The following is a 16,457-nucleotide window of genomic DNA, read 5'->3' as shown; positions in this document are numbered from 1 at the left end:
ATTGAAAACATTAAATGCATACATACATACACGAAAAAGGGGCGCATGAAATTTAAAAGAGGTTGTAAGGCATTGTAAATGTTCAGAGTCCGGATGGCTTTCTTATTTGTCAGTCCTTTTAAAGTTTCAAAATATAATTTCATGTCATTTTTAAATTGCTGAATAGGTTTTCTTTCAGACCATTTACATTTATGGATATACAATTTTCCAAATAAAATTAAAAGATTCAAAATAAAAATGTATCCATTTATCCAAATAATTTCCTTCATAGTAAAAAATGCTACTAGTCTTGGTCCGTTCGAGCGTATGGGGAGTGACGTAAGCAAAGAATAATGGCTGACTTTGATGCCTTCCTGCAGGCTGCAGCGAGATGCACTTGGATCGGGTAGCTAATCTGTAGGAACAATTCCGCTTCCAACCTGTAGAGGGACCGAAGCGGGAAAAGTTCTTTAGTGTTGCTTTAAGTTGTGCAACCAAAAAGTCTGATTGGACAGATAGTCTAGCTAGCTGTCTGGATTTAGCCTGCAGAGATCTGAGGAGCAGTTAACCTTAGTCCTCATAAATCCACTGGAGTTTAGAATGGCAACACAAAGAAAGAAGAAGGTAACGGACATCCGGCCAAAAAGGACATCCGGCGGAATTTCAGGCGGCACCTGAACAGTGTGGAACGTCTTCGATATAAACTAGTCTGGTAGTGTAATATGGTACTAAACAGGGTGATAGCATGCTGTTACAGTAATACTTCCCTTTGAGTACACCTGCCCTGTGCATAGGCTGTATCAGCAAATAATCTCTACTTCTTTAACATCCTCTTTATTGTCCGGCTCATGCTGCTGCTTTATCTTGTCTTCACCTTCTGTCTTTTTCCTCTTATCTGCTTCCCTGTCCTCTACCTCTTTCTCATTCCTCTCCTCTTCCTCTTCTTCCTTTGCGCCTGCCTCTAGTTGTCCTTCCCTGTGCTCCTCCATGGTTTTCCTCTGTCTGTCTCGCAGGGCACAGGGCAGACAGTTAGCCAGGAAGAGGACAGCCGAAAGACAGAGGAGAGAGAGGACGGCAGCCAAACCCAGCTCCAGCTCCACAGCTCCCTGCCCGTCCAACTCCCCCCTCTCTCCTTCTTCCTCCTGGCTCGGGGAGAAGTACACCGCACCCTCCTCCTGGCTCGGTATCAGCACAGCTCTTTCCAGATTGTTCCAGCGAACCATCCCTCCATTGGCCACCTCCTTCCAGATCATAGTGTCACTGCTTACATTCTCTCTTCCGTCCTCGTCAAAGTTGGATGTATAGACTTGGCTGTCTGACTCCACCAGCGTGTCGGAGATGTCCAGCTCAAAGTCATCCCCTTCTGGCTGCAGGAAGCCTAGGTCTACATTGACTCTTATCCAACCAGATCCCCTCGCCAGTCTCCTGGTCACACCTCTTCCTCCCGAGTTCATCCAATCCCTGTCGCCTTCACTGATGGAGTTGGAGGTGATTGGCTGGTCAGGGCAGGTTGAAACCAGAAGTTCTGCACGCAGTAAAGGCCCGCCTCCATCGCCCTGGGCAACGATGCGCTGGCTGGGGCCAGGCATCACCACAACCACAGTCTCAGCCAATGAGGAGAGACGCAGGAAGAAGGGAAGGTCACTGAAGGAGGTGAGGAGGGACGCGGTGTCGTCACTGAACTGCAGCCAGACGCTGATGGACGCCTCCTGCAGAGACACAACACCATATGGGTGCAAAGATTATTACATCTCACAGGTTTGTCTTCTCAACTGTTTCACATTGTTAAAAAAATAAAATAAAAATGTAGCCAAATGCAAACTCTTGACCTTAATGTACCTCAACTTCAGAGAGAGCCAGGCCTTTATTAATATTTTTCTAGATTTTATGAGCATATTTGATCATATTTTAGTAGAAACCTCCATGTTTTCTGATCTGTCCCGGGGAGACAAACCCAACATTTTCACGTCTTGAAAAGTAATATAGTATGTCCATTCCCACAAAACTAACAACTGCACAACATGTCATGTCAAATTCAACACTCAGAAATAGAAAATAGTAAAGACATACTTTCCTTGATTCTACTTTACCATTTGTTGTTCAGTGTTAAGCTACAGTCCATGAAACTCAACACTTCCTGCACAGATGTTTCACAGTAAAAGCCTTCCACTGACTATAAATGCACGACCCTTCCCTTTCCTTGTAGTTTCATGCAAAACTCTTTGCAGGAAATGTTGAGATTATGGACACAAGCTTAAGGGCATCAGTAAGCTTTAAAACATAGTAGTTGTATAAAAAATCAGTATGTTATTTAAAATGTGTTTTACAAATAAATACATTTTCTGTGAAATGAGTAACTTTACTCCAGAACTCTAGGAGCTGTTTATCTATTTATCATTGTGTTTTTTTTTCTTTTACTTTTATCTTTTTGTTTCATTTAGAAATAAAACATTATGAAAGTGCTGTGTCAGTGTTATTACGTTCTGTAGCAGGATCTTCATGATTTATTTTTAATTTGTGCAAATTAAATGTATTATTAGTCTGTTGTCTACATTTGAAGATTGTATTATGACTGGTTATGGACTCGAAATATAAAGTTTTTGACTTGGGACTTGTAAGTCTTGACTGGGGACTTCAGTGCAAAGACTTGAGACTTACTTGTGACTTGCAAAACTGACTTTCTCTCTGTCTCTCTCTCTCTCTCTCTCTCTCTCCGCTCTCTCTATCTGTCTCTCTCTCTCTCTCATGGTGTTGCACACAGAAGCAGTTGTGTGAAGAATGAAAAAAGCCAATTTGACTGAGAGCTTGAGAGCTTGGCACACCTGGTTAGATGTGTGCAGGGAGCATGCTTGTCAGATTTCTGATGGCAGTAAGAATGATCAGCTACATGGATATGACTGAATGTCAGCTGGGGAATGGCGGTGATGGTGAAGCATGAATGAAACAGATGATACCAATCAAGTGCATGACTTTAGTACTCTCCAGTGACTGAACTAACAGCATTTTGACCGGGGGAGGCTGCTAGAGAAGAGATCTCCATGACCCCTAGGGGGTCCTCAGAGTTAGTGCCAAATTATGTTTATATCTTTTTTCAAAAATTGTAATGTCTGAAAATATACAATAATATGAATCCAGCATATTCTAGCAAATATAAATTGGCCTTTTTGTAAAAATAATTAAATAATTGAAGATAAGCTTACTATAGGTAAAGGTCACTATGGTAGCCATTATGGCTGGGCACCGAACGTTAATACTTTTATAGCACTGAAAAAAAATACCCGGATCCTACGAGTATCGAAATTTTTTTTATCTTTTGGTGCCAAATTTCGGTTCCAAAAGCGTCTGAGCACGTAAGCGCAAGCTTATCTGTTCTCTCTGCATATTGACACAGAGCGGAGCTCCAACCGACACACACGCTCACTGCAGAGGTGCGGACGGAGTAAACTACATTGGCTCTGCAGTTTTGTTGAAGTCACAATGAGTCACGGCAATGCCGATAAAGTGGATTCAAGTGTGGTTACAGTTTTTCAAAACTTCACGCAGACAGCATGATATTAATAGCAAGCCGGAAGCGGTTGCGGTGCTGTTGTTTTATACTTCCTCTGAGACAAGCAGGCACAACAGTAGTTTCTGTGCCCTGATGACTGACTGACAGGCTGAGGTTGTAAGGAAAGGCAACTTTACTTCTACAGCACCTTTCAGCAACAAGGAAATTAAATTCCATTCCTTTGCACTTAAGTTAGTTCTCCATTAGTGCAAGGTTGACAACAGGGCAGTCACCAAGTTTATTGTTAAAGGTTTGTGTCATTATGCAGTACTAAAAAGTCTTTGCATTCCTTTGCATTTTAGTTAGTTCAATATTAGCCTGTACACAATGTAATTTGTTTATTTATTTATTATTTATAATATGTTCATGTTGTTGCAAAAAGGTTTCTGTTTTTTTGTTAATTTTTAAAGTTTGGATTGATACCAATCCTGAGTATCTGACTGCCGCACCCCTATCCAAAAGCACAACCAGTTTTATTAATGTTACTCTGAGTGAGCAGTGTTACCAGAATTTTTAAATGTTGATAAAATGATAACAATGTTTTGATTCACAATTAAGGTGGAAAATAAAAGTTTTGTGTTTAATGTATTTTTGTTGATGTTGAAATGGATTTTAAAACATATGGTATCAAAAAAAGTATCATTAAGGAACCGGCATTCAAACTGAGGTATCGAAATTGGCACTGGATCGAAGAATTTGAACGATGCCCAGCCCTAGTAGCCATACAGTTAGGAATAAGGATTCACTGTGCCTTCCACATATACAGTGCCTTGCGAAAGTATTCGGCCCCCTTGAACTTTTTGACCTTTTGCCACATTTCAGGCCTCAAACATAAAGATATAAAACTGTAATTTTTTGTGAAGAATCAACAACAAGTGAGACACAATCATGAAGTGGAACGAAATTTATTGGATATTTCAAACCTTTTAAACAAATAAAAAACTGAAATATTGGGCGTGCAAAATTATTCAGCCCCCTTAAGTTAATACTTTGTAGCGCCACCTTTTGCTGCGATTACAGCTGTAAGTCGCTTGGGGTATGTCTCTATCAGTTTTGCACATCGAGAGACTGACATTTTTGCCCATTCCTCCTTGCAAAACAGCTCGAGCTCAGTGAGGTTGGATGGAGAGAGTTTGTGAACAGCAGTTTTCAGTTCTTTCCACAGATTCTCGATTGGATTCAGGTCTGGCCTTTGACTTGGCCATTCTAACACCTGGATATGTTTATTTGTGAACCATTCCATTGTAGATTTTGCTTTATGTTTTGGATCATTGTCTTGTTGGAAGACAAATCTCCGTCCCAGTCTCAGGTCTTTTGCAGACTCCATCAGGTTTTCTTCCAGAATGGTCCTGTATTTGGCTCCATCCATCTTCCCATCAATTTTAACCATCTTCCCTGTCCCTGCTGAAGAAAAGCAGGCCCAAACCATGATGCTGCCACCACCATGTTTGACAGTGGGGATGGTGTGTTCAGGGTGATGAGCTGTGTTGCTTTTACGCCAAACATAACGTTTTGCATTGTTGCCAAAAAGTTTGATTTTGGTTTCATCTGACCACAGCACCTTCTTCCACATGTTTGGTGTGTCTCCCAGGTGGCTTTTGGCAAACTTTAAACGACACTTTTATGGATATCTTTAAGAAATGGCTTTCTTCTTGCCACTCTTCCATAAAGGCCAGATTTGTGCAGTACCACGACTGATTGTTGTCCTATGGACAGAGTCTCCCACCTCAGCTGTAGATCTCTGCAGTTCATCCAGAGTGATCATGGGCCTCTTGGCTGCATCTCTGATCAGTCTTCCCTTTTATGAGCTGAAAGTTTAGAGGGACGGCCGGTTCGTGAGATTTGTAGTGGTCTGATACTCCTTCCATTTCAATATTATCGCGTACAAGTGCTCCTTGGGATGTTTAAAGCTTGGGAAATCTTTTTGTATCCAAATCCGGCTTTAAACTTCTCCACAACAGTATCTCGGACCTGCCTGGTGTGTTCCTTGTTCTTCATGATGCTCTCTGCGCTTTACACGGACCTCTGAGACTATCACAGAGCAGGTGCATTTATACGGAGACTTGATTACACACAGCTGGATTCTATTTATCATCATTAGTCATTTAGGTCAACATTGGATCATTCAGAGATCCTCACTGAACTTCTGGAGAGAGTTTGCTGCACTGAAAGTAAAGGGGCTGAATAATTTTGCACGCCCACTTTTTCAGTTTTTTATTTGTTAAAAAAGTTTGAAATAGCCAATGAATTTCGTTCCACTTCATAATTGGGACCCACTTGTTGTTGATTCTTCACAAAAAATTACAGTTTTATATCTTTATGTTTGAGGCCTGAAATGTGGCAAAAGGTCGAAACGTTCAAGGGGGCCGAATACTTTCGCAAGGCACTGTATGTTTAACATTAAAACATGATGTATAAATAATATATTAATATCCATTCATTTTAATCCATCTGGCCCAGATTAACATGCAACAAGTAGTAGGGGGTCCCTACTCTGTCTCTCTTTCAGCTAAAGGGTCCTTGGCCTAAAAAACGTTGAAGACCCCTGTACTAGAAGAAAGGTTAATAGATCCCAAAAGTCAAAACAGTTCCACCAGTTCTATTAATGCCTGCACCAAATGCAGTTCACATTTATCACATTGATGCTGAGATAATCCACTAGATGATAAACTTTGGTTAACTGTCAGGTGAAAGGTGAGGTAACACCAGAGGTATAAGGATTCATCCTGAAGAAATGTACAGTGCGTTATGCTTCATTTACCATGTCAGCCATTATATTGAAGGCATCTGACCCCCCCATCCCCCTTAAAACCACAATGCTTTTATTTAATTCCCTGCTTTATTTGAGACTTTAAAGTGTGTTCCTCTCTCACCTGGTGCTGGTTGTATAGGATGTTGTAGGCTGTCACTGTTGTTGTGACGATGGAAGGGTGGGAGGGGCTAGCCTTGACGAACATGCCAAGGCTGCTGACCACCTGCACCGACAGGTCCCCTGGGGTAACGGGGTCAGAGGTCACAGTGATGTCACATCTGCCCAGCACGCCATCCCACTGCTCAGAGATGACCTGAGAGACAGAGACACATGATGATGATGATGATGATGCTCAGGAAGTGAAGTCCAATTGAATCCATGTACGACTATCACACACATGAAGGGACGTCTTTCCTGGGCGTAAACCAATCAGGTTGTTTTGGGGGCCAAGGGAAGCCACCCGAGGGTCTTCTACTCGCAGCCAGTTGCCAACCAGCTCTGTCACATCCACGAACCAGTCAGACGAGCCCAGCAGGTGTGTGGTTCTGCTGTGAGAGTCCTGAGCTGTGAACTGAGTCAGAACCTGGACTGAGGTGCGTTGGTACACTGGCACACACCTGAGGAGACAGGACATACATGAGGAACTACAGGCCTCAGCATATCTCTGATACACACATGCATAGGATCAGGCTGCTGTCACCAGTCATTCTGAAAATATATCACAAGTTATGCAGAGTAACCTCCATCTCTGATTGGAATTAAAGCTCTCGGTCTTAACAGGCCTTAAAGGTATCTTGTGGAGTTTCTGATCTCTAGTAGCAGTCCCCACTGTGTCTCTTGTGCATGCAAGAAATACACATAAACATGACACAATACACTTTCCTGTCAATGGTTTCACGCTACCCATTCTCACTCCGAACTCATAAAATACGCCCGTCAGCGTCTGAAGCGACGCAAAAAGCGTGTTTGTAGAATGCACCATGGAGAGCAGCAGCTACACGGGGTTTGAAGATGACGTAGCACTAAGAGCGACTACAGTAGCAAGTAGTATGAAAGCCCGAAAATCCAGGATACCGGGGATTGTGTCCCGTGTGTCATGTTTCCTAAACCCAACCGTCGCTTTCTTCTTTTTCTAAACCCAACCATCCGTTCTTCTTTTTCTAAACCCAACCGTGCCATTCTTCCCGCGTGTCACAACCTTTTCCTTAACCTAACTGCGTCAAAAGTGACGCCAATAGTGACGCCAATAGTCCTGACAAAGTGCGTTTAGATAAAGCGTGTTTAGATATGACACTAAAGGAGACTTCTGGCGTCAATAACAATGGCAAAGGCACCTCACCAAGCATTCGTATTTTACGAGATGGGAGTGAGAATCTGTTGTTTCACACAATTCCACTCATGTACAGGTGACAGTAATGCACCAAGACATGCAGCCTTGTGCCAACAAAGACAGGAAGAAGAATGCTAGCTAGTAAACAATGTAAACATAAATACGTAATATTAAGTAAATAAGTAAAAATACTTTCTTAAAAATTGGCTTTACAAATGTTTTATGAGGAAGAGAATGCATTCAACACATGTTTGTCCTCAAAGAGACACACATTAAGTAATGCTGAATGTTATAATAAGAGAACTCCACAGGGCACCTTCCACAGCCCTTTCTGATCAATAATGACACTAAACAAATCTTACTTGGTCTAATACGAGTACGTCTGTACATTACTATATGTAGACTACGTGTGGATATCTATAGTCTATATTTACATACTATGGTCTCTAAATGAAAAATCATTGTTGTAATAAGAAGATGATTCTTTCAGAACACCACCACAGGACCACAAAGAGAATGTGGAAAACATCACAAATGTAGTAATCTTACTGTAGTGTGCTCAGCATCATGGTTCTTCTTTTATATCAATTTTGATTGCCTTACATTTAGACCCTCTTTGGTGAAAAGTTACAAAAACAAGTAATTGTACTGTATATTATACTGGATATTTTTCTCTTTCTTGGCCAAAGAGTGCTTGACATTGACTGCTAGGTTTTCACAGCCTGTCCATTGAATACTCTGCAGTGGGGCTTTTCATGTAGAGAAACACACAGACAAAAGCCTATAAAGAGGCTAAATAAAGCCCAGTGAAGAGTAAGTCTCCTACCCTTTCTCAGTGAAATGGTTCCAGCCATCGATGGCGTTGAGAACGGGGTCTGCCAAAGACACTTGCAGGGGCACTGAAGGAGCCCACACCTCCAAACACACAGAGCCACTGAGCGCGCCCAGTAGAAACTCCACCACGGCACAGGTGTTACCCAACCCTGACTCGCTGCCGTCCACAAAGACGGTGGAGCAATCGCTGGACACCTGTGGTTACCATTGAGACAGACAGAATACAAGTGGAGAAGGCACCATTACACTGGCGATTTAAGGATGTAATTTTGTTGTGTTCTAATCAAATGTTAAACTCGGACGTGTATAAAGTACTAGAGACCCATTACTTGAGTAAAAGTACAAGTGTTCTATCAAAAAAGTGACTTGAGTAGAAGTAGAAGTGTTCTTTAAGCACCACACTTAAGTAGAAGTAATAAAGTATTCAACAATTTTTTATTAAGTATTGCAAGTAGTTTATTTTAAAATGTACTACTCAAGTACTGAAAGTATTGTGCTATTTAGTTATTAAAGAAAGCAGTCAAAATCATATTGTTTATATTATTTCAAATGTATAGCCTAAAGGACACTGTAGCCAAAGGAATTAACAAATATTAAATATATTATATTAAAAATAACAAATTGTATTAACAAATTAACAAATACTGAAATAAAATGTACAATTATCACGCTGTGCAAGTAAAATGAACATCCTCTCCAGCACAGTAACGATTAAAGCCCCCCAAAACGTATCATAAACTAGCTATTAACATGTGATGTACAGGAAAGTTAGCAAGCTAGCAACATACAGATAAACTAGCAGCTTCACATCACAGGGTCAAACGGTTAACATTCAGTACTCACTGCAGACTGAAACAACCAGGAATAGCTTAATCTGCTGCAACAACGGCTAAATAGAAAGAATACAAACTTACATTGTCTCTGACTTCTGAACGGGCAACCATAATGACAAGAAACATGACGCGATCTCAGGGATTTCTTACGTAAATAACGTAGCCGTAACTTCACACACTGTAACCTACACAGTCTCTGTAGCGTGAGGAATTCAAAACAGTAATGAGTAACAATGCAGCACATAAAAAATTTATTGGAGTAAAAGTATTAAACTCATCGAAAATATGTACTCAAGTAAAAGTGGAAGTAGGAGAAAAAAAATAATACTCCAGTAGAGTACAGGTACAGCCTTTTAGTACTTAAGTAGAGTAGTGAAGTAGTTCTACTTCGTTACTATACAGCTCCGGTTAAACTATACAGTATCGCTTATTTAAAGCTGCAGTAATCAACATGTAGAAGTCATCCATTGGTTAAATGACTATGTGTAACGTGAAAGGTTACAGTGACGAACCCACAGAGAGTTATCACCAACTGTGCCGATGCCCTCAGCGACACAGAGTTTTTAAAAGCCTCTCTCAGCTCATTGTTTGGTTTCATGAACAACGACTTGACTGTTTTGGCTCAGTCTCATGGCTCTCATCCACCTTGTTTCCAGCAGAAGGCAGATATTTCCAGTTTTCATTTAGCAGCTAACAAACCAGATATTTACCTCAGGAAGAGGAAGAGACCAGAAACTAGCTAACAGAGAATGAATATTAAACTTATGTTCATCAGATGGACACAAACACAATGTAATCCCATCAGCTCCTTTAACTTGTGCATGGTTCATCATAAAGCAGATCTGGCCATCAGATTTAATGCTGAATACCGCCACAGGCATGGGGACAGTTAAATCCCCCAGCTCAGAGTCCAACACCTGCACACTGGCCAGCAGAAGAAGTGGGAGGTGGTGTTGGTTTCCTCCATGCTTGCCTCGCTGCCCCTCTGATGTAGAGATGGACGTAGAGATTGTAGCCATAGGTGGTAGCTGACAGCCATCTCCACCTTGTCCTCTGTGGTTCCTCTGATGTTTAAGAGGCCAGGCGAGCAGAGTCAGCCGGAGACTGCTGAGTTGGTTTCCTGATCCTGATCAGCGACCCGTAGCTTCCCTTCCTTCCGTCCCACCGAGGAAGCATAGGAGAGACAGAGGAAATCATGGGAGGAGAGAGGAAAGGAGGAAATGTGCTTTTAGAGGGATGAGTTGTCCTTTCCTCTGAAGCGTCACATGAATTCGTCAGCTGTTTGGGCGGAGTTAGCGATTCATGCAGCTGCACGGCTTCCAGGAAGGCTGCTCATCCTCGCTCATAGCATCTCAGACATCCCTCCTCCATCCTCCATCCCCAGGGCAGGAATAAGAGCTTTGAGAAGGCCTTCACGAAGGAGGACCAAAATGACTTCCGGTTCAAGCGAGGAGCGAGTAGATAACTGATAAGAGACCTGAGATGCACCTATAGTCATGAGATGGCTGCAGAGATGGTCCTGCTAGCTTGCGCTCATCTTCAAAACGTCTGTTTCTCTGATGTTTACATTTGAAACCTTGACTTGAATTGAGCACAAATTGCAAATCAATGTAATAAATGCATGTTAAACACATGGTGAATCAAGTCTGCTACTATTTTAAATAGTTTCCCATCCAAGTTATACACACCAGGTGGTATGTCTTTACATCCAAATACCTCAATGTAATGTTTTAATTTGATCTCCCATACTGTGATCTCAGGTCATATATTGTTTGGTCCATCTAATTCCTCAGTTTATTTACTTTACCAATAAAATTATTATTAAAGTAATTAGCAATATCAAAGGGTTTAGTCATGAAATTTAAATGATTGAGTTGATTTGGATTTCTTTGCCTATAATATCAATGAAAGTATTCCACGGCTTTTTATTGTGATACTTTGTTATTTATCAAATTTTCACATAATAAATCTTCTTCCTTTTAGTCAACTTAGTTACATACTTCTTGTCTTGCGGTAAGTTTGCCAATTGACTCATTTGACTAATTTGCCATTTCCTTCACTTGATCTCTCGGTATCATACAATCGTCAATTCATCATCAATCCAGGGGGATGGAACATTTGTCACAGTTCTATTTTTCACAGGTGCATGTTTATCAATGACTTTGACAGATAACTTATTACAGGCTTTGAGTGCTTCATCTGGATCATCTTCAGTAAAACATTTTCCCAGCATGTTTCTTCCATCCTCGCTGAAACAGTCTGTAAGAAAGCATTTGTATGATCTCTAAACAAAGATCTTGGGTCTGACTTTAGGAACTCTTATCTTCCTCACCATTGTCACTAAGTTATGATCACTACAACCTACTGGCATTGATATAACTCCACTGAGTTTGTGAGGATATGATCTTTATAAGTAGATGTTTTGGATTGTTGGTTTAGTTACTATGTGCCTCTGTGATTATAATTAATAATAATTATTAATAATTATTCACAAATAAAAACAGATTTCATCATCATGACCTATGTAACATAACACAAATATGATTAGCTCCTCCCCTACTCTGACTGGTTGTTTGACCTAACTGTGTTGCACCTTGATTGTGTCCTCGTTGGTAGAGTGACATGTGACTGCAGAGGTGACATCTGACACCTTTCCATCCCGGTCTATGGCCAGCACAATGACAGGAAGTGACACGCGCTGGTTGGTCAGTATGGCTGTGTTGATGATCGTGTTACTCTGAGGAGAGAAAAACAATATCTTTAAACAGATCAGATTGGATGGATCTTTACAGATCTCAACTATTGTGTGTGTGTGTGTGTGCTTGTGTGTGTGTGTGTGTGTGTGTGTGTGTGTGTGTGTGTGTGCATGGGGGTGAATATAAGCATAATGTGTCCTCATAGTGAACTGTCAAATTGTTGTTCTGTAAATCTAAATAAATGGATGAATGGATGAATGAATGAATGGATGGATGGATGAATGGATGAATGGATGAAGTACCTCTGTGATGGGAATGATGCTAACGATGTGTCGATCAGCGAATGAGAAGCTGCTCACTGCTGCCCCGTGTGATGATAGGGGGTTGAAATGCCCGGAGTACTCCACAAACCAGTTAGCAGACACCGTCATGGCAACACCGAAGCTCCGCTTCCGGCCGTTCACCGACAGACACGCCACCTGCTGAAGGAGAGTGGGACTGCAGGGCCACACAGAAACGGTCTTTGTTTAAACCTTTGGCTGTCTGAATGGTAAAATGTGCTGGCTACCAGTGTTGTAGTACTCAGAACCGTTCTCAAGACAACTTTTTGAAGGTCTGGGTCTCGTCTCGGAATCAACCACATTTTTACTCGGTCTTGTCTCGGTCTCGGATGAAGAGGATTCTGGATTTTATTTCAAGACCGGTTAAGACCACGACTGCAGGGATATCACTAAATTGCCTGTGTATCGTCTGATTTATGTGTTAACATTGTTACTGTGATTGGATGTAAAACTTCAAATAATTTGACTCATTTCTAGATTTACATGTGTTAGTTGTTTGGTCTGGTGTGGTCTGGTCTGGTCTTGACTTGGTCTCGCCCTGCAGTGGTCTTGATCTTGACTTGGTCTCAACCCCTCAAAGTCTTTGTCTTGTCTTGGTCTCGATTCACTCTGGTCTTGGTGATGACTTGGTCTTGTGGTCTTGACTACAACACTGCTGGCTACTATATTTTCATCTGTATCATGAGATTAGCTAAAGAAACTCGGTCCATTTGCTTGTATGAATTTTTTACTGTAATGGCTCATTGACACACTGAACTGAGGTGGAATAGGTTCCTGACCTACCTGTGCGTGTGCTTGCGTGTGCTTTGTTTGTGGCAGAGGATGGACACCACGTCATGTTTGGAGCCTTGGCTTCTCTCCAGGCTCACTGCCCACAGGTCAGAGGTCATAGTCCTCTGGGCCACCATCAACACCAAGCCCTTCTTCACCTTCAGCCTGGACACACACACACAGACCGTCAGGGTCAAACTACAGGAGTGTGTTGGCAGCATGATAAGAAGATCAAACTATAGTTGCACTGATCTCATTGTGTTTACCTTATAACAACAAACTCAGCACTGAAGTTGGCTCTCAGATTCACAGACACTCTGATTGGCTGTCCTATCAGGACCGGGCCCCTATGATAGCTAATCAGGACATGGGGATCCAAGCTGAGCTTTTCCTCCTCCTGCCCGTTTAAACAGGTTTCTTCTTCTGTGGTCCTACTCTGCTCTTGGTTCCCCTCCTCCTTCAGTGTCACTGCCCGGATATGGATGAGCTGCCTCTGGGACTGGGCCGTGCTGTCCTCCACACATCTGTATGGACCCCCAATTCGTACAATAAGATCGACAAATGTCAAAAATAAATTCTCAGGCAGCAATGAAAAAAACTCAAGGAGTCTGTACATGTTCCCACATTTACATACCCTGCTGGTGTCAGTTTTAGGTCAGCCACGGTGTCAGAAAAGGAGTAGTACAGCTGTATTTGGTTTCTCATGGGAATCCGATGGTGTCTGAGGGCCCATGGAACATCCCCCTGGGTGTCCCCATCCATACCTAGATGGGTTCTGAAGGCAGAAATGAATCTGTCACACAGGCAACTAATAAAAAGATAATCTACAACTCATAGAAGGAAAGGAGGATCCATGGAAAGTGCTTCAAACACATCTGTCCATTCACAAGTTTCCTGTCATAACCGAAGCTCTTCCTCCTGTACAATAGGCTTCACACATGTTCCAAGTTAGATTCAGCAAATCCTCTTAACTGCACAAACTTGTTGTAAATCGCTCGTTTCAGCCTGATAAGTGTCACCTGTACATTAGTAGGTGCACGTTTGTGAGATTTGATCCTCAGTATAAACAAACCCCTACTTCTTTATATATTTAATTGACAAAATGTTACCCAAGAATAAAAAGAAGAACTTCACACTGTAGAGCTTCAAGTCAGCAGATGAAAACAGGTTCAACAGTGTTCGCTCCTGCAGTAACCTTTTTTGCTGTTTGGTTGGATGTACACCAGAGGCCTGTACTACGAAGCAAGATTTGGCGTTCAGGTTCAACCCAGGGTTTTGTGTATCACGACGGTGGATCACTTGTTACCGGGTTAAATCACCACGGTAACTTATGCTGAACACCTAACCTGCTCGGGAGCAGGTTATGTTGGAGATTAGAGATCAACTGGTGTAAAAGCACAGCTTACTGACCAATCTGCCTACTGACCAACTCTGTTGATAACGGCGTCACCGTTCTTAGAAGATCTGGTGGAGCTCGGTGCGCGGAGAGAGAGAGGTGCGCTCATAAAAGTAAAAATATTTGGAGACCAACAACCCCATTAACGTTCCCCGATGGGTATTTTTATGAAAGATATAGATTTTCAGCGGAGGGAATTACGTATAGACTATTTGTCAGCTTCTTGAGCTGTGTGTTGCCACATCGGTTTGAATTATGTTTTTATATTTTTTATTTTCTCTCACGATCGTTTACCACTGCCAGGGTTGCAACTGTACCAGAGTTAGCTATACAGCTAATTTACATCTGTGGTCCCTGGGAAGGGAGATAAAAAGACAATATAGACAATATAGACAATACAGACAATACTATCAAAACAGATAAAAACTTAACAAACAACATGTGACAAGCATTACTCACACATAAAACAAAATACAAATATACATCCCACGTTATAAAAAGGTCAATGATACATAGTTGATTTGCCTTCAGCCAAGTCTTTAAGGAGATTTTAAAACTGCTCAGACTTGCACAAACTCTAATGTGAAGTGGAATTAAGTTCCACTTTTCTACTACAGTAAATGAAAAAGCTGATTGACCAAATTTAGTCTTCCTAAATTGAGTGTAACAGTCACCTCTTACAGAAGCCCTGGTGACCCTTGCATTATCTCTGCAAAATGACACACATTGCTTGAGTGGGGGTGGTGCAAGATCATGGATCAATTTATACATCAGGCACATGTCTGCAAAACAGAGAAAACTGTCAAAGGTTAATAGGTTGTATTTTTTTATGATGGTACAGTGGTGGTAGTTTCTTGGTTTTTTGTCAAGAACTTTCAGAGCTTGTTTGTAAAGGGTACATAAAGGTTTTAGCCTAGTCCCACCGACCTGGGACCAGCTTGTAGAACAGTAAGATAAATGTGAGAATGTGTGAATGCAAAAACAATTTAGCTGCGGCTATTGGTAACTGGTGTCTTATATGTCTAAAATTTGCTAAACTAGCTCTGACACAATTGGAAATCTTTTTTATGTGTTTTTTAAAACTTAAGTTAGAATCAATAATTATGCCCAGATACTTGAAATGATCAACAATATGTATCACCTCTCCCTAAATACAGATATCGGGCTGATGTTATGTAACATTCCTCTTGATAGAGAAATACATGCCCACTGTTTTAATTACATTAAGAGTAAGACAACTGAGAGTTAACCAATCTGATGAATACATACATGATACATGAATGCACAATGACAATGTCAAAAACAAGGTCTGAAACCAAAGCAGGCAACATGTATCATTACACTTTAAAAGGTCTGTGTGAACAAGAGCCAAAACTGTCAACAGCTTTGATATTACAGAGCAGCCATTGGGGGGGGGGGAAGAACCACAGTGCAAGCTGTGCTGTTTGAAGTCAGCTGCTACCCAGGATTTGTTGTGGCCTAAATTTTCCTTGCACTCTGTGTTCAGTCCAGTCACTGCTGCAGTTTGAAATGTGGTTCTGTTTTACAAAGAAGTGGGGACAGCTCAGCTGCACTGTTCATTTTGATTGGACATTAGAGCCAGATTACATACTTTTATTGAGATTTCAATTGTTTGCTACACTGCTATTTTTGGTGACCATTTTTTTTTTTTTACTTTCACACTATTCACTGAGAACAATAAGCATATAGTTATAAGATTAACTGATATATAAATGCAAGATAAGAGGAAAATATAGGCCTAATAAAAAAGAAAAATACAGGAAAACGGGAAAAAAACTTGATCGCTCTGAAGTAGGTGAAAGAATCCTAGTGACTGGAGCTCTGTACCACTCTTCAGTTGTAGAGGACTGTTAATCTCCACCCACACCTGCCTCATCTGCATGATAGAGCAGGAGGTGGTGGAGGAGAAATTAAAATGTTTTAACATCTGACATCCAAACACACATCCAATAACAAC

At 41.4% G+C, this 16,457-nt stretch overlaps 1 protein-coding gene across 1 annotated transcript in view; it reads right to left on the bottom strand.

Annotated features, from left to right (window-relative positions):
• Window positions 1-567: 567 nt before the first annotated feature.
• tmem132a (transmembrane protein 132A) overlaps window positions 568-16,457 on the bottom strand; it is a 40,402-nt gene continuing 24,512 nt past the window's right edge. Inside the window, 9 exon segments of the mRNA XM_039811449.1 lie at window positions 568-1,688; window positions 6,400-6,591; window positions 6,676-6,895; window positions 8,435-8,637; window positions 11,869-12,012; window positions 12,274-12,469; window positions 13,096-13,248; window positions 13,350-13,607; window positions 13,718-13,858. Coding sequence (XP_039667383.1) covers window positions 780-1,688; window positions 6,400-6,591; window positions 6,676-6,895; window positions 8,435-8,637; window positions 11,869-12,012; window positions 12,274-12,469; window positions 13,096-13,248; window positions 13,350-13,607; window positions 13,718-13,858 — 2,416 coding nt within the window. The 3' untranslated portion in view covers window positions 568-779.

Source organism: Perca fluviatilis, chromosome 1, assembly GCF_010015445.1.
Source record: "Perca fluviatilis chromosome 1, GENO_Pfluv_1.0, whole genome shotgun sequence".
Taxonomy (NCBI): Eukaryota; Metazoa; Chordata; class Actinopteri; order Perciformes; family Percidae; genus Perca; species Perca fluviatilis.
Note: the sequence above shows the minus strand (reverse complement) of the source record. Positions and strands in the feature narration are given on the sequence as shown.